General features: G+C 37.0%; 1 protein-coding gene across 7 annotated transcripts in view; it reads right to left on the reverse strand.

The window, feature by feature from the left end:
- Positions 1 to 18,765, reverse strand: part of VNN1 (vanin 1) — a 94,351-nt gene that overhangs the window by 6,887 nt on the left and 68,699 nt on the right. For 2 of the 7 annotated variants that reach the window (XM_058735310.1, XM_058735309.1), the window contains one exon: positions 18,131 to 18,471. The exons of the other annotated variants lie outside the window; for them this stretch is intronic. In XM_058735310.1, coding sequence (XP_058591293.1) covers positions 18,388 to 18,471 — 84 coding nt within the window. In that variant the 3' untranslated portion in view covers positions 18,131 to 18,387. Of the gene's footprint in view, positions 1 to 18,130; positions 18,472 to 18,765 lie in introns of those variants that run through there. 7 annotated transcript variants of the gene reach the window in all.

The raw sequence follows: 18,765 nt of genomic DNA on the forward strand, positions 1-18,765 counted from the left end.
ATGGCCTCCTGCTTGTACTCTGGACAAACATCTCCTGCTGCCTAGAGGATATATCCACTGACTATGTTTAAAGCCTCAAATCTTCACAACATGTGTCCAGCTCCTCTTCCTTCCTACACATCTAGAAAATGGCAACTCATTCTTGAAAATCCTCAGTCCTGGTCCTTGAAGTAATCATTGACTACTCTTTCTTACACTCAACAATATAACCAACCCATCAGTAGATATTTTGACACTTCATTGAAAATATATCCATAATGGACCAGTTCTCATGGTCCGAGCCAAAATTGGTAGCTCCTAGCTGGCTTCCCTGATTCTTTTCTTTTTTCCCTTCCTTTCTGTTTTACTTGAATACATAGCTTCTAAGCCAAGGAGTGGATTGGTTTCTTCCTCACCACTCTTTCGTAAAAGGTAAAGAATATGAGTGAATTATGTGAAAGGAATAGAAAGTATGTCTGACAGACAATGTTAAGCAGAAGAGAAATTCATTCTGTTTGCCATCAGTTGTAATAATTAGTTACAAAGTGAAAGGAAAGGAGGCCCACTGTGCCCCTTCAAAAGATAATCACGGAGAATAGAGTGGAAAAATCATAGCTTTTGAAAATAAAACTGTTGGGGAGCCTGGGTGGCTCAGTTGACTAAGGATCCAACTTCAGCTCAGGTCATGATCTCATGGTTCGTGGGTTTGAGCCCCGCATTGGGCTCTGTGCTAATAGCTCAGAGCCTGGAGCCTGCTTCAGATTCTGTGTCTCCCTCTCTCTCTGCCCCTTCCCCACTTGCACTCTGTCTCTCTCTCAAAGATATATAACAAACATTAAAAAAATTCTTTTAATAAAGCTGCAATCACTGGTGAACAGAACCAGGGAGAAGCAGAAGTTACACAAGCTTAGATAAGGAATTTCTCAGCACTCCCAAACACTACAGGAAAAAGTCACCTTTTCCAAGGCACATTTAGAGAGATATCAAGACCTTTTGCCCCAAGGGAACTGGCAGCTATTCAAGGAAACAATAGTAAAATGAATGGCCTGGAGTTACAACAGTGCAGAATCTTCTGGTATGTCCTTAGCAAAATGCACAAATGTAGAAATGTACAAAATGTAGAAATACAAAAGCAGTTTCCAAGGAGGAAATGTAGAGCAGTTAAATTACCAGGGAATTCAAGGCAAGGACTGCTTGATACCTTAAAGGAAACTAAGAATAAATAGCTGTCCTTGGCCTAAATAGAAGCCGGTCTCAATGCTTTGTTGGCTTCTTTGGATTCATTTAAGTGACTTTCCATTTCTTCTAGATGGTGACTTTATAGTTAATACATAATGCAAAATTCGGAATAGAGATATAAAACCTTGTAACCCAGGATTTCATTTTTTGTTCTAGAACTATCCATGGTTATTTATAAGAGAAACTTTGAGGTATATAGTACTCTGACTGATGTGAGGGAGGGAATTTTTAAATAGTAATACGGACCTGGGGCATCTGGGTGGATCAGTAGGTTAAGCATCCGACTCTTGATTTTGGCTCAGATCCTGATCTCATAGTTTGTGAGTTTGAGCCCCACATTGGGCTGCATGCTGACAGTGCAGAGCCTGCTTGGGATCCTCTTTCTCCCTCTCTCTCTGTCCCTCTCACGCTTGCTCTCTCTCTCTCTCTCTCTCTCTCTTTCTCCATAAATAAATAAACATTTGAATTAAAAAAGAAAAGAAAAGAAAAAACTACTCTAGAGGCAGAAAAATGAGAGCTTTAAACAAAATTTAGCAAAAGCACCCAAGAAGATCAAATTAGAGCACGGAAAAAGGTTCTGAAAGCAAAAGAAATTATCTCAGGTATTTTTAAAATCCATAAAGAAGTTATAAAAGAGAATAGTCACAACTGAAGACCAAATCACTGACCTTGTGAATCAAGTGGAAGAACATTGCATACATTAAGCTAAAATACAAAGAAATAGAAATTCACACATCCTTTTTCATAAATATTGGGTAAATGCCTTCCCTCTGTCAGATACCAGGTACTAGGGTGAAAAGACATAACAAAACTTCCTGCCCTTCAGGAACTTACATTCAGGTGTGGGTTGGGGGACACTTCATGTTCTCAATAAACATGAAATTAGAATGCAATAGTTACTAAGGAGAAAAAATAAAGCAAAGAAGAGAGAACTGCAAGGTTTGGGGAGAGGATTGAGCTTCAGGATAAGGTAGCCATGGAAAACTTAAATAAAAAGCTGACTGAATAATATATATATATATATATATATATATATATATATATATATATATATCTGAAGGAACCGAGAAGCTAACCACATGGATATGTAGGGGAAGCACAATCCAGGGAGGGGATATAGCAGACTCCAAAGTCTTGAGATGGGAACATGCTTAGTGTGTTTGCAAAATTAGCAGATGTCAATGGGGATAGCACAAAGCCAGGAACACAGAGAAAAAATAGATGGGGAAGCCACGGAAGCTGTACAGAGCTACACTGAATTGGGCCTTTCGGGTCACAGTAAGAATTCTAGCTTTGTTTGCCCTTGCGTGAAAAAAGGAAGTCACTGGAGGGTTTTGAACCCAGCAACATGAGTTGACAGGTTCTGACAGATCCACCCTGGCTACTGTGCTGAGAACAGAGGCAGAGGGTAAGGACAAAGATGAGATGATTAGGACGTTGTCACTATAATCTGGCGAGGGAAGATGATGGTTTGGACATAGCAGGGGCAGTGAGTGTGAAGAGTAGTGGTCAAGTTTGGAAATGTTCTAAAGATACAGCAGGCAGAACTTGCACATCGACTGAGTGTGGGCTGGGAGGAAGTTATCAAGGGAAATAGCAAGGCTTTTGTTTTGAGCAGCTTGAAGGCGGAGGGTCCCGTTTAAGGAGATGAAAAAGATGGTGATTGGAGAAGGGCAAGAAACAGGAAGAAATCAGGAGTTGGGTTTTGAATTTATGAGGTTGGAGCTGTGTGCTGAAGAGTGTGGCCTTTCAAGTCCAGGCAGGTCTGGCCATTCACCTATTCTGTGCCCTTGGACAGGCTACCCAAACTCTTGGGCCTATAGTTTTCTTATGCAATAAATAAATAAATAAATAAATAAATAAATAAAAATCTATTTCTTGAGGTTTTATGAGGCTGGAATGAGTTAACATTTGTAAAGTGTTTACTTACAATAGTATCCTGTGCATAGTTTATCAAATAAGTAAACATCCAAGAAGAATGTTATAGACATGTTAAGGGAATATATAAAAAAGCATCAGGAAACTCTTACAAGAATACAAATATATATTTAAATCAACATTAAAAAGGTACATTCTAAAAGGTCACTATAGGGCCGCCTGGGTGGCTCAGTCGGTTAAGCGGCCGACTTCAGCTCAGGTCACGATCTCACGGTCCGTGAGTTCGAGTCCCGCGTCAGGGTCTGGGCTGATGGCTCAGAGCCTGGAGCCTGCTTCAGATTCTGTGTCTCCCTCTCTCTCTGCTCCTCCCCTGTTCATGCTCTGTCTCTCTCTGTCTCAAAAATAAATAAAACGTTAAAAAAAAATTTTAAAGGTCACTATAGGCAGAGGGAAAGCAATGAGAAAAGGGGGATGAACAGGGAAAAATCAAGATGAAATGAATCAAAGAAGGGAGTATGTCATAAGGGAATGGACTGTTTTATTCATTGCTATAGCCCCAGGGCCTGGGAAATGTCTAGAACATTGAGCACAAAAATGAATAAAGGATTGAATGAATGAACAAATGAACTAAGGAGTTCATTAGTTCATTTCTGTGCCCCCTGGGGCCATTATAAAGTAGGGCACATACACTTAGCTTGGTTCTGATTTCAAAGATAAAGAAGAAAATCTTCTAGTCATCCAGTTAGAAATTCCTTCATTGTACATGTTAAATGTGTATGGTTCTTTGCATATCAATTATATCTCAACAATGCTGCTTAAACACACACACACACACACACACACACACACACACATAAACACACACATTTGTATAGGCATGGAAAATAGGTATGGAATGGTATACTCTAAATGCTTAATATCATTAACTCAGAGGTGGTGAAATTGAAACTCAAAAAAAAAAATTAAACAACAGCAAATAAGAAAAATAATACCAAATTTTACTAACAAAATTTCCTGGGTGGTGAAAGAATAGGAAGGTTTTACTTTCTTCTCTATGTTTTCTACATATTCCAAGTTTTCTACTATAAGAATGTTTTACTTTCATAACCAGAAAAAAGTATTTAATAAAATTAAATGTATTGTCTATGAATTGCTTCAAACAAAACTTTAACCATACTTTAAAAAAAAAAACTTCTTGGTGAGTAATTATTAAGAAATTATACAATTTGTGCTTTTTGTGCTTATATAATTCTTTACATGAGTTATTTATCCACATTAGTCTTATATTAAAATTAAAGTTTTGCTAAATGCCCTAAAGTTTCTGAAATGCCCTCATATCCTGTTTTTGTTCTATACAGATTTAGAAATAAAACTAGAAATAAACTTGATAATAATTTTATTCTAAAAATAGGTTTGCAGCTCTCTAATTTATCCACTATTCTTTATTACAATACCAAAAGTGTTTTGTAAAACACTTATTTTATTTTTATTTTTTTCAATATATGAAGTTTATTGTCAAATTGGTTTCCATACAACACCCAGTGCTCATCCCAAAAGGTGCCCTCTCAATACCCATCACCCATACTCCCCTCCCTCCCACCCCCATCAACCCTCAGTTTGTTCTCAGTTTTTAAGAGTCTCTTATGCTTTGGCTCTCTTCCACTCTAACCTCTTTTTTTTTCCTTCCCCTCCCCCATGGATTTCTGTTAAGTTTCTCAGGATCCACATAAGAGTGAAACCATATGGTATCTGTCTTTCTCTGTATGGCTTATTTCACTTAGCATCACACTCTCCAGTTCCATCCACGTTGCTACAAAGGGCCATATTTCACTCTTTCTCATTGCCACGTAGTACTCCATTGTGTATATAAACCACAATTTCTTTTTTTTTTTTTTTTAATTTTTACTGTTTATTTGTTTTTGACAGAGAGAGGCAGAGCATGAGCGGGGGAGGGGCAGAGAGAGAGGGAGACACAGAATCCGAAACAGGCTCCATTCTTTATCCATTCGTCAGTTGATGGACATTTAGGCTCTTTCCATAATTTGGTTATTGTTGAGAGTGCTGCTATAAACACTGGGGTACAAGTGCCCCTATGCATCAGTACTCCTGTATCCCTTGGGTAAATTCCTAGCAGTGCTATTGCTGGGTCGTAGGGTAGGTCTATTTTTAATTTTTTGAGGAACCTCCACACTGTTTACCAGAGTGGCTGCACCAGTTTGCATTCCCACCAACAGTGCAAGAGGGCTCCCGTTTATCCACATCCTCTCCAGCATCTATAGTCTCCTGATTTGTTCATTTTGGCCACTCTGACTGGCGTGAGGTGATATCTGAGTGTGGTTTTGATTTGTATTTCCCTGATGAGGAGTGACGTTGAGCATCTTTTCATGTGCCTGTTGGCCATCTGGATGTCTTCTTTAGAGAAATGTCTATTCATGTTTTCTGCCCATTTCTTCACTGGGTTATTTGTTTTTTGGGTGTGGAGTTTGGTGAGCTCTTTATATATTTTGGATACTAGCCCTTTGTCCGATATGTCATTTGCAAAGATCTTTTCCCATTCCGTTGGTTGCCTTTTAGTTTTGTTGGTTGTTTCCTTTGCTGTGCAGAAGCTTTTTATCTTCATAAGGTCCCAGTAGTTCATTTTTGCTTTTAATGCCCTTGCCTTTGGGGATGTGTCAAGTAAGAAATTGCTACAGCTGAGGTCAGAGAGGTCTTTTCCTGCTTTCTCCTCTAGGGTAAAACACTTATTTTAAAAAAGAGAAAGAAAGAAGGGGTAGGAGAAACAACTTTTTCAAATATTTAAGTCATGAGTCTTGAGAAGGTGATGTCACTGGAAGCAATCTTTTCCATCTTAAAGAAACAGGAAGCATGGCAAGTTCCATTCGTTTGCTTATCCATCAACCCATTCCAATTGAAAAGAGAAAAAAGAATCTTCAGCAATATTATGAGCAGGTAAATCAACTATACTGGAAAATTTTTCTGGTATGTAGACTTGCATAAGATGATATGTATCAAATTTAGGTCATCATAACTAAAAACTTCCTAATCTAATCAATCTAATATACGGCACGTAAACAGACACACACACACACACACACACACACGCTAAAGAGTGAAGTCATTTGGCAAAGGGCCAGGATTTTTCCCACCAAATAATACTTGTGCAAATAAGATTTTAGTTTTGTAATTGAGCAAATAGTAACAATAACATGTGATTTAATTTTAAAATGTATAAAAATCTCTGTGGGGATCGTTTTTATAATGCTAACACTAGCCAACATACACAGAAGGAATTTCCTTCATTTACGAGAAATGGAGATAAAAAATCATGTTTCAACTTTTCAGGTTTCCTAGGTCCTCATAGGTGAATTTTTAATAAACGTGAAACATTTTAAAAGCACAGGTAAAGCATGCTATTTAAAAATATGTCACTATTTTTTACCTTCTCTTACTAACTCAGGTTTTATGAAACTAAATTATAGAAACCTTGTTAACTTTTCTATTAAATAATCCTAAATTTTAATGTATTAGTAAGTACCAAACCATTGATAACTTTCCTGGCTGTCAGCATTTTCTCAGTGAAAGATTGCCTAGGCCCTCGGGCTAGTCCCTATGAGCATTCAGACCTACCTTCTCAGGTTAGAGTGACCAGAGAGGGGACAAGCCGGCTGCAGAAACACTGCCTTTGGGGAGGAGGCCCCCTCCGCATGTGTCCCCTGGACAGCTACTGACTAGAGCCACTGCTGTGTTACCATAGGCCACAGTTCACCTAGACAGATGACGCAAATATTGAAATCTGGAAAAGATAAGCTGATAATAAATCTTTCTGAAGCAAGGTAACAGTATTATTATTGATACATATAACTGGGAAGTGCTTTTATTCTAAACCAGCATCAGGAAGCTGGCAATGAGCAAGCTAAATAGAGAAGGTAAATATTACCATTACTTTTAAAATAATCTCAAACATGGGCCACCAGTAACCACAGTCATGGGTGTTACCAGCATATGTATAAAAACACGTGTCCATTAAAACTGCCTTAATTGTTGATTGATTTGAAAGAAAAGTACTCCTGTATTAGATATCCTTACAAAGGAAAAAACGAGCACTGAAAAAACGGTTCAATTTCAAAACAGATGACACGCCTGCCCAAGGACTATTTTGAAAAATTAGAATGTACTTAAAGCCAATAACATCTTACAGATAGAAAATAAGTTAGAACAACGGCTTTCCCAAGCTTTGTTTTAACCACAATAGGAAGAAACGTATTTTGTATCATGACTCAGTACACATGTAAGTATGCCTCCATAACAGAAGCAAACGTTTTCATTAAACAAAACGCTTACTTCATTCAACCCACTCTGATATTTTCTATTTTATTTCTTTGTTTAATTAGTGGGATTTATCCCCCCAATAATGTTACTAATCACAATTACAGAAACACCGGTTTTGAGGGTAGGTGGTCACATACGTTCGGTCCATCAATTTTTTAATTCCTCTGTATAAAACTTCCAAAATGGAGCCAGATCCTTCCGTAGAGCAAAATGACTATCTTAAGTACAATTTCTCATCCATTTCTGTTTGTTACTCAGCCATAGTAAATCATAGGATTATTGTGATAGGCTACTGTTGGTCCCAGTTCTTCACTCTCCTGGCATCTACACTTGTGTCTTTTCTTCTCTGAGAATGGAAACTACTACCCTGTCCTTAGAACTTGAGCTTTGTTACTTTACTTGTTTTAGCCAAAAGAATATGGACAGAAATAAAAGTGTGCCAGTTCTAAGCCGTGTCATTAGGAGAACTCTATATTTATGAATGTCCTCCATGCTTTCCCATGAGAAGACCAAGCCCCAGTGAAGCCCATTGGTCCAATGAGTTTCAGGGTGGTTTGCTACACAGAATTTTCATGGCAATAAATCACTGTGCTAATTGTTTTTCTGAAAGAAGCCACTGAGATCTATTACCCCAATCCCCCACCTTGCAGAAACACTGACACAGAGAAACACTGATACCACATGATGGGTCACTTGTGATCTAAATAGTCACTAACAAAAACTGTGATAGCAAAAACAGAAACAGCATAAAATGAAAATTATGTTTTACATAAGTGAAGTTGACATTTTACTAGGTGATTATAACTCCTGCTTCAGAAATTTCTAGATATTAAAGGATGGTTCAAGAAATAACATCCAAGTTCACGGCTTACAACAGTGAATAGAAAATATCATTCATCTTTCCAAACATGAGTTCAGAGTTTGCCTCAATAACACGTACATTTGTCATTTTGTGAGTGAGTTTTCTTTGCAAGCAAGCACAATGCCTCATGTATGGGAGTTTATGATGCTCTAGGAAATCAGAGATCTTACCTGCTTTGTTCATTACTGTCTCCCCATCACCTAAAATAGTGCCTGCAAATCATTTGCTCAATAAATATTTGTTGGTTGAATGATGTTAAATTACTAATTGACTTCATTTTTCATTTTTAAAGGTTTTTAAATCAGAATATTGCATGAATATGGGATTCTCATAATTTCACTTGTGTTAATTATAAAACTGCACTGAAAAGCCTTCTTTCCATTTTATGTGTGTCACATTCTTTCTTTTAACCTGAACATTTATTTAACTAACTGACAATCACTGCGTGGTAAGTGTGCAGGATAAAATATAATTATGATTCTTCTTTCCAGGAATATGTAGCTAATGGTGAGTTAGACATGCAAACAGATAAAGTACAATATAGAAAGTGCTAAAGAAAAACAGAAAGGTTGAGTTATGGGAGCACATAAGACAGATCTGGAACCCACACACGGTAGCTAGGAAAGGATTGCCTGCAGGTCGCATATAAACTGAAACAGAAAAGAAGGACTCAGAGCACTTCACAAACAGGCTAAATTTAGAATAGGGAAACATATGCAAAAACTTCATATTTAATCCTAAGAAAATAATTTCATAGCAGACAATTAAAATCTGTTAATCAGTAACAATCATGTTTTACATTTTTATTATCTTATTCCAGCACCTTTTTTTTTATCAACAGAAGTGTTTTGACTGTGTACTGTAGGCATTCAAGTTAGTTTCTAATTCCTTCTTGTTACACACACACACACACACACACTTAAAAAATAGAAATTAGCAAATGTCTTCATTCTCACTATCAAAGCTCAATGAACTCCAAGTTAATGATTAGATTTATCCTTCTTGTTTTATTTGCAAAGAACAAAACTAAGGTATCTTTGTTTGTATTGGGAATTACTTAGTATCATTTTTATAAATGGCATGTTTCTGTGGGTATGTTGATATTTTCAAAATATGTTTTTAAAGTTACTTCTATTATATGCAAATAAAACGCATTGAGCACTCATTATGAGTGGAATTATGCTAAGTGCTAAAGTAATATTTTCACTTAACCCTCACAGTAACCAAATGGAGTAGATCTCATTATTCCACTTTACAGGTTATGATGAGTCTGGGAGAACTTAAGTAGCTTTTCCAATGTCATATTACTAGCAAATGGCAAAGCCAGAAATCAAACTAATATTTCTTTTTTCATCAGGGAAGAATGTAATTGGTGCAAATACTCTTTTCCAATATGATGGAAAAAGATGAGTACTAAGGCCAGCTAGCACCATAAATGAATCAAATTTTTAGAAAAGATGATAAGTCATGAAATGTATAGGCAAGGAGTAAAGTGTCTGCTTTTAGATTCATAGAGGTTTTCCTTACCATGTAGGTGAGGAATCAGCAAATTGTTTCTGTAAAAGGCTAGATAGTAAATGCCATACGCTTTGAAGGCCATAGGTACGTGGCAACTATTCAATTCTGTCATTGTAACATGAAAGTAGTCATAGATGATACATAAGTGAATGGGTGTATCAGTGTCCAATAAAATTATATTTACAGGAAATAGTTTACTGACCCCTGATATGGACTATAGAAGAGATATTATGGGGGTTCATATCATCAATCAAAGCAAAATAATGGGAATTCAAATCCATTTTACTGGTAAGATCCTTTTCTCCATTCTGCTAAAAATACAGAAGATAACTAGGGTAGAGATATCACTTGCAATGGGGAAAAAATCAGTCTATGGAGGCAAAAATAAGGAAAAGGAAAGACTTTATAATTCCATTTGAGTTTTACATTTGGGGATGTTTTCTACTGACATAAAAAGAAAGCAAGGTTGTTACAGCAAGAGACTGTAATATAAGCCTCTTTATAAAGTTACCATAGGCATGATTGGTTATTACTTGGAAACTATTCCAGAATGGCTTAGACTTAAGGAGAAATCTCTGATATGCAGAGCCTTCCCCTTTCCTAAGCACCCCTAAATTTTTTACTGTAAATGTAGCAAAGATTTTTTTCTGATGGTTTCATTATTCTCAGATGCCCTCCCTCTTCTTTCCATTTTAGAACCCATCTTTCCAGTGAATGGTCATCAATGACCCCAACTTTTCAACAGCAAAACAAATATGGCTATGCCCAGAGATGCTTCCATTGAAAGAACTTAAACAAACCAGGTCTTCAATGCATAAAAGAATGTCTCAACTTATGGAATTTGGGGCAGATGGGACAAAGATCTTGGTATAAAGAATGTGGCTTCAAGCCCCTGAAATCACAGGATAGCCCTGGCATTGTCTAGGACGAAGCCTTTCCTTACATGGGACATGTATATGGTCAGGTAGGCAGTACTCCTTCTATTGTGAAAGAAAACTGACCCAGCAAACTATCATGGCCTCCTGAAAAATATTCCACATGAATATAAATGTCTTTTACTATAATTTTTAATTGATTTTTAGCAAGCAAACCTATATGTATTACAGTTGACTCTTGAACAATACAGGTGTTACGGGTGCTGACCTCTCATACAGTTGAAAATCTGTGTATAACTTTTGAGTCTCCAGAAACTTAACTATTAATAGCCTATGTTGACTGGAAGCCTTATTGATAACACAATTAACATATATTTTGCATGTTACATGTATTACATATTGTGTTCTCAAGCTAGAGAAAAGAAAATCTTATTAAGAAAATTTTGGAGAATAGAAAATACATTTACAGCTCTGTACTGTATTTATTTTAAAAATATGAGTATAAGTGGACCCACACAGTTCAAACTTGTGTTGTTCAACGATCAAATGTATTTGGGTTTCCCAAGCAAGCTTTGTATCATGAAAGATGCTGCTGTTCTGACATGAGTATCCAACTGGTTTGGTAAGACGCAGTCAATGATTTATGGAGTGCTTCCTGGATGCCAGACACGTACTGTCCTATTGCCTTTAAAAAGACTGATGCTCAAGACAACTAAGGAATTTGGTCTCATAGCAGAAAGTGGTAAAGCCAGGAATCAAAGGAAGGTCTAACTCTGAAGTTCCATTTCTCTCTGCTGTCATTTTATTTCTCCCGTTTTACAGACAACTAGACACACTCCGATTTATAAATTGTCTTTGGTGAGTTTAGTTAAAGTGGCTCAGTTTCCCAGAGGCTGATCATTTCTGGTGACACTGAGACTGAGTTTTAGAGCTTACAGTATAGAGAACAGACAGGGAATAGAACCGTCTCCCTTCCAAAAAAGGGCAACTTTGTACCATATCAATCTCTTGACTATATTTTCAGACAGTGTATAAGTACAGGATATGACCATGATACCTTGTGAAAGCATGAGGCCATCCAAGGGCATGGAATCCAGTAGCTACTGAAGCAAGTGACTCTACAGAAAATTCCATGCAAATCTCTACATTAGAGCTGAATATTCTATCTGAGGCCACTTCTATCTAAATACCTTAGTGCGTCTGAATCATTTATATATTTTTTTAATGTTTATTTTTGAGTGAGAGAGAGAGAGAAAGAGGAGAGAATGTGAGTGGGGGAGGGGCAGAGAGAGAAAGGGAGACACACAATAGAAAGCAAGCTCCAGACTCTGAGCTGTCAGCACAGAGCCCCACGTGTGACTCGAACTCGTGAACCACTTGTGAACTGGGAGATCATGACCTGAGCCGAAGTCCCACATTTAACCTACTGAGCCACCCAGGTACCCCTGAAGCATTTATATCTTAAGGGCCTAGTACAGCATCTGGGGTCTAGAAACCCAGTAAGTAATAGTTCTGGAAACTAATAATAAGGAGGCTAAATAGCAAGTGATGCTTCAAAAACTGTGTTCAGTTCGGAGTCCTGAGGATAGACCAAATGCTAGCAAGTCTCAGAAATCTCTTAAAACCGCTTTCATAAAATAGGTTGACAGATAAATAAAATCATCCTGATGCCATAAACTCTGAATATTTTCATGAGTTTTAGAGGATTGTCTGTATATCTATTCTTTGGCCACTACAAAGAGAAGAATGGAATGTAAGGGGCATTCAGCTTATATATTTTAGGAAGGATATTTTCTCTTTTTGAACCTATCCTAAGACATGTCACCTTGATGTTAGTTTCTTATTGAACTTGAATCTCTGAGCCAGATATTATATTCACTTGAACCTATAGAAGGCAGCCTTTGGGTTTTTATACCAGATCTCTACTCCTCAGGGCCCCAGAATGGAGAGACCCAGTATAAAGTAACTTCATCTCTTTCACCTTTTTTGTTTGTTTTCTCCATTGGAGGCGAGAGGAGGAATAAACTAGGGCAGCAATTTAAAATAGTGAATTCCCCCACAGTGTGCTGCTCAGAACCTTTTCTCACATTTTAGGATCTTGAAGACAGAACCTGAACATACTGCTCGTGTGGGCACAGCCAATGCTTTGTTCATGTCAATAGTAATAAAGAGAAATTATAAGGAGGATGAGAAGGGTAAAGAGCAGTGGTTTAGGAGGAAGAGAAAGAAGAGGAGGGAACATAGGAGGAGGAGGAAAAAGAGAGAAAGAGGAAGAGAAGAGAAAGGGAGGGGAAAAAACTTACTGAACTTAGACCAGTCACTGGGCAAAAGGCATTACATGAAATCTCTCTGGTTTATTCCCAATACCCTCCAAATAGCTGGATAGGGAAAACTGAGATAATTACTACCTTAATGAAAATTTCAGCTAACATCCATCTATGGATCGGTGGGTTGGGGAATCTTATTAATTACAAGCTAAGCAAGGTGAAGTTATAACAAACTAAATAGTAGTATCAGAACATTTTCAAAATAGTATTTGTAATTGTCTTAATAACATCATTGTAATATATTTTTATCAACAGTCTCTGAAGATAATGCTCACATCTTTATTTCAGTTAAAATTAAATTATATATGTACTTAAGGAATAATTTCAGTGTTTAGATTTTATTTTATTTTTTTGCCATAGTGCTTTCATAATCTACCTCTAGAACAACTACTTTCCTATAACTAGGTACACAGTGGCAGGCAGGCTTTTCAATCAATTTTTATTCATATTGCAACAGCAAATAAACCCTCAGTAATTGTCTTTGATAGAACAAGATGAAATTTTATCATAGACAGAAAGAAAAAAATCAGCTGGTTCACAATGAATTTCAGTTAAGTCAACATTGCAATCTGTTAAAAGAGTATTTTGTTTTACTAATATTTTCACAACTCAATTCAAAGTTTATCCAATAAACATGTCTACAAAGCACATTGCCCAAACATTAACTTTTTATTAGGTAATCTACCACCATACTGACAGGTGGGCCTTATTTGCCTTGGCAGGAGTTCAAAGTTTCTAGAAGGTATTGATAGCTGAATAGCTGCTAACACTGATAAGAGCTCTTGCCATATTTCTGTGGCTAGACCACCATATGCAACTAATTTCAAAATAGAAAGATTAAAAGAGCTCACTCTACTGTTAACACATAGTCACTGATGCTTCTAAACTTACCTCTCAAGACTGAAAAATTCCCACTCTTCATTTTGATAATCTTCTCCTAATTTTTCAAGGCAAATTTTTATTCTCCATGCCACGTCAACAAAAATGACCAACTAAGTTCAATCTTTGTTCCAGGAGATATATATGCTTTAATATTAATCGTGTACTTTCACCTTAGCTCTCATCCTGCATTCTGTCAAAGTCTGAGCTATTAAAGCTATGAGACTATGTAGAATGTGGCATATCTTTCCTGTAAAGGTAAGGATGCAATTAAAAGCTGGCTTTAATAATCACTAAGCAAAGGGGTGCCTGGGTGGCTTAGTTGGTTAAGCTTCCAACTCTTGATTTTGACTCAGGTCATGATCTCACAATTCGTGAATTTGAACCCACATCAGGTTCTATGCTGACAGCATGGAACCTGCTTGGGATTCTCTCTCTCCCTCTCTCCTTGTCCCTCTCCTGCTCTCTCTCTCTCTCTCTCTCTCTCTCTCTCTCTCAAAAGTAAGTAAACATTAAAAAATTAAAAAAAATATTCTTAAAAATATAATAATAATCCTAAGCAAATAATCAGTGTCCAGCTCACTAAGCAAATAATCAGTATCCAGCATTTGAATCAACAAGATTAACACTGAGTCTTTCAGAAAGCCACAGTCTAGTGTGTAAGAAACCATTAGTAACCTGTAATACTAGAAAAAGCATTGGACATAAAATTAAAAGATTCCCCTTTGAGGATCTGATACACCTAAGTAAGAAGAGCAGAAAACAACACTTTGCTCTCTAAGGTAAAAAATGGAAGAAGAAAAAAAAAGTACCTACTTTGTGAAATAATAGAAAATGTATCTGAAAATGTTTTGTAAACTATGAAACACTATATGTAAGACATTAGTGATGTCTTTGCATACTCTGGGTAAGAAGACACAGGCGAAGTTGCCTTCAGATTAATGGGAAGGGCAAGTAAAGTCTGAAGGAAGTGGTCATCTTGGTTTGCAACTGGCAGGCACATGAGGCTGTCAACAAAGTATGGGGTAGGAGGCAAGGATTATAGTCTCACTATACATTGGAAAATAAATGATAAATAGCAGTGCTGGTGACTCATGGCAGACATTTATTGGGTGGAAATAAATGGAAGTGGAAAAAGAACGTAAGATGCATGCCTTTGAAGACTTTCATTAAAAGATAGATATTACTAGTGCTAACCAATATTTATGAATCCCTTCCCTTTCCTGGACACACAGGGAAATTATGCTTTCTGTGCATTTCAATTTGGCAAGTCCATAGGACTTGCTTTGGCCAAGAAAATACGAATGGGAATGACAAGTATCACTATATGAAAACCTTTTTTAAAAATGTTTATTCATTTTTGAGAGAGAGAAAGAGCACACATAGCAGGGGAAGGGCAGGGTAGGGGGGACAGAAGATCTGAAGTGGGCTCCACACTAACAGCACAGAGCCCAATGTGGGGCTCAAACTCACAAAGCACAAGATCATGACCTGAGCTGGGGTCAGATGCCCAACCAACTGAGCCACCCGGTCGCTTCTAGATGAAAGCATTTAAAAGACAGTGTGCAATTTCTCCATATTCTTCTGTCATGCTCCAGAAATTATGGGAGCATTGGTAATAAGGAAACAACACATAATGAAAAAGCCTGAGGTTCTGAGCTTTGACACAGAGGCTAGCTGCCCTGGAGTAGACTTTGAGTGAGAAATGAATTTTCATCTTATTTAGCCAGGAGATTTTTGGTTTTATTTGTTACTACGCCACAAGCTAGCCTATCCTAATACACACGATAAAGAAAAAGTATAGCAGAGTGAAAGAAATTTGGTTTTGTAGTGTCTGTACTTAAAACACTAAACTTATCGATTATGGCAGCATGCTACAGTATTACCCGTGGATATAGGTATTTTCCCCATCCAAGACTCGGTGATTACAAAAGCAAAATTAAGGTAATGCATTTGGAATACACTCAAGATATCCAGAATAGAGAATTGGAAGAATGTGGGGAATGCAAGGTTAATTTTCGATGTAAGAGCCAAGTGATAGATTTCAGTGCAGCTTTTGACATTGATAATGACTTTCTAGTTGATTGTTGCCATATTCAGAACACTTCAATTGTTATTTTCCATTTGTTTTATATTTTTATAGATTAGTAGAAAAACATCCTTGCTGATTCAAAAAGAAAAAAAAACAGTTAATATGTTGATGTTCTTAAGACCCTTTTTCCTAGTAGTGTCATTTCATGAATTAATGATTCTGGAACTTATGCTGTTTATTCTATGTTACTTGTTTTTTAAGCTTTGTTTATTTTTGAGAGACAGAGAGAGAGAGAGAGAGAGAGAGCGCGCGCATGAGTGGGGGAGGAGCAGAGAGAGGAAGACACAGAATCCGAAGCAGGCTCCAGGCTCTGAGCCATCAGCACAGAGCCCAATTCGGGGCTCGAACTCATGAACCACGTGATCATGACCTGAGCCAAAGTCGGACGCCCAACCGACTGAGCCACCCAGGCACTCCTATTCTATGTTACTTTTTTAATGTGTATTCTTTTATAAAGTAGACTTCTAAGAAGTGACTGTAAAAGTCACAGGTGTGTATCAGGAGAAGATGAAGCCACCACAAATGAGTTAATCCAACCAATTTAAATTTTACCAAGAGCAGAAATCATTAAATTATTTAATCTTTAGCATAGAAAATAATTGTAGAAAGTCCTTTGGCACAATACTTTTCATATGTAAATATTGGGAGTATATTTTGAAAGACATATTACATATATAGCAAAAAGAAAAGGAAACCGTCCTATGTTTTAAAATTATATAGAAATACGTATAAATATAAATACATACTTATCGTAATAGCCAGCATCCCAATTGGTCTGCAAAGATCCTTGTCTCTTGATATTCTTATCTTTGTGTGATTCTCTCCCACATTGTACCACTGTTGGTCTGTGTGACAAATAGCATATGGCAGAAGTGACGTCACTTCCAAAATTAGGCTATAAAAGACTGAAATATCCACACCCTTCTATATATAGATATAGATATAGATGATATAGATACACGTGATATGGATATAGATAGATATAGATATAGATGATATAGATATCAATGATATAGATAGATATAGATATAGATGTAGATATAGATATAGATACAGATATAGATAGATATATTTGTCTATCTCATCACTCACTCTTGGAGACGCCAGTTGCTTTTTTGTGAAAAATTTCAGGTAGCCCATGCATAAGGAAAAAGGCCACAGCCAGCTTCCAGCAAGGAGCTGAGGACCATCAACAACCATGTAAGTGATCTTAGCAGTGGAGTCTTCAGGCCCAGAGGAACTTAAGATGATTGTAACCCCGGGGACAGGTTTATTACAACGTTAAGGGAGACCTTAAGCCAGAAAACCCATTTAAGCCATTCCCAGATCCTGACTCCTAGAAACTGTGTCAGATAATAAATGTTTGCTGTTTTAAGCTGTTACATTACCAGTAATTTGCTGTGCTACAATGGATATGTGATATATTTGCCAAAATAGAATAGCAAAGAAGCCCTTAGGGTTTAATGAAGGCTTCAATATTTTAAACTTAACACTGTTACAACTATTTTCTTCTTTAAATTAAAATTGTATGAAGTATTGAGGCTTGCCATGATGATTGCGGTCCCCAAATACATAGGGGGTTATTTTCTAATGGGCCCTTTTTAAAAGGTAGTTAATATCACCCAAAAGTATAAGATGAATTTTACTCAAATATTATTGGATGAGATAGTATTTTTTTTTAAAGTATCTACCACAAAAATGTTTATTTCAAAATGATATATTACTGGTATGGATCATGCTCTCCTTTGCAGAAGGGCATGCTTCGTATAGTGTGGGGCTGATCTCAGGGCTATGTGGATAGTCTACCGGTTGAGAGATGTTTTTGACTTAAACGATGTCCTTTGTTTCACTAAGTTGTATCAACAGATTCTTTTGTTACTAAAAAAGAATATTTAAGGACAGATCAATTACATGATTTCATCCGTGTGACTTTCTGCTTTCCCAGCATCCAGATGGTCTGATGGTTTCAGCATCAATTCATCAGCAATGCTTCTCTGAGAGTATCTAGTTGAGTCTCACGGAACCAGGCTAGCTGGATCTTCTTAACTAGGTAACCATTCTGTTTAAGCTTCAGTTTATGGTAGAAATGGAGAGGAGAGGGGATTAGAATTTGTACCGGTTTTCTAGGGCTGCCATTATAAAGTACCACAGATTAGTTTAAACAACAGAAATTTATTTTCTCAAGATTCGGGAGGCCAGAAATCCAAATCAAACTGTCAACAGGGTTGATTTCTTCTGAGGGCCTTTCTCCTTGGCTTGTAGATGGCCATCTTCCTTTGCGTCTTCACATAGTTTCACATAGTTTCCATAGTGTCTATGTCCTAATCTTCTCTTCTTATAAGAATACCAGTCATATTGGATTAGGGCCCACCCTAATGCCATCATTTTACCTCTTAAAAGACTTTATCTTCAAATGCAATCACATTCTGAGGCATGGAATTCAGACTTCAATATGTGAACTTGAGGGGGGACATAATTCAACCTATAGGAGACCTGAAATAGATTGTTTCAATAAAAAAAACTAAAAGACCAAATAAGTAAAATCAATAGAACACTTAAGCAGAGCTGAATAACAGATATGTTATAACACAAGTAAGAATGAATTCATATTTATTATAAGTGACAAGGCTCAGAAGCCATATAAAAATTAATATAAGAATCAGTAACAACAAAACAATTAATCGTGGAGAATTTCTCCATGGAGCCTGGGTGGGAATCACTGGGGACCAGCTTGGAAAAAGGCTACTACAGTGAGAGAGGAAGTGGTTACATCATCATCATCATGAA

Source organism: Neofelis nebulosa, chromosome 6, assembly GCF_028018385.1.
Source record: "Neofelis nebulosa isolate mNeoNeb1 chromosome 6, mNeoNeb1.pri, whole genome shotgun sequence".
Lineage (NCBI taxonomy): Eukaryota > Metazoa > Chordata > Mammalia > Carnivora > Felidae > Neofelis > Neofelis nebulosa.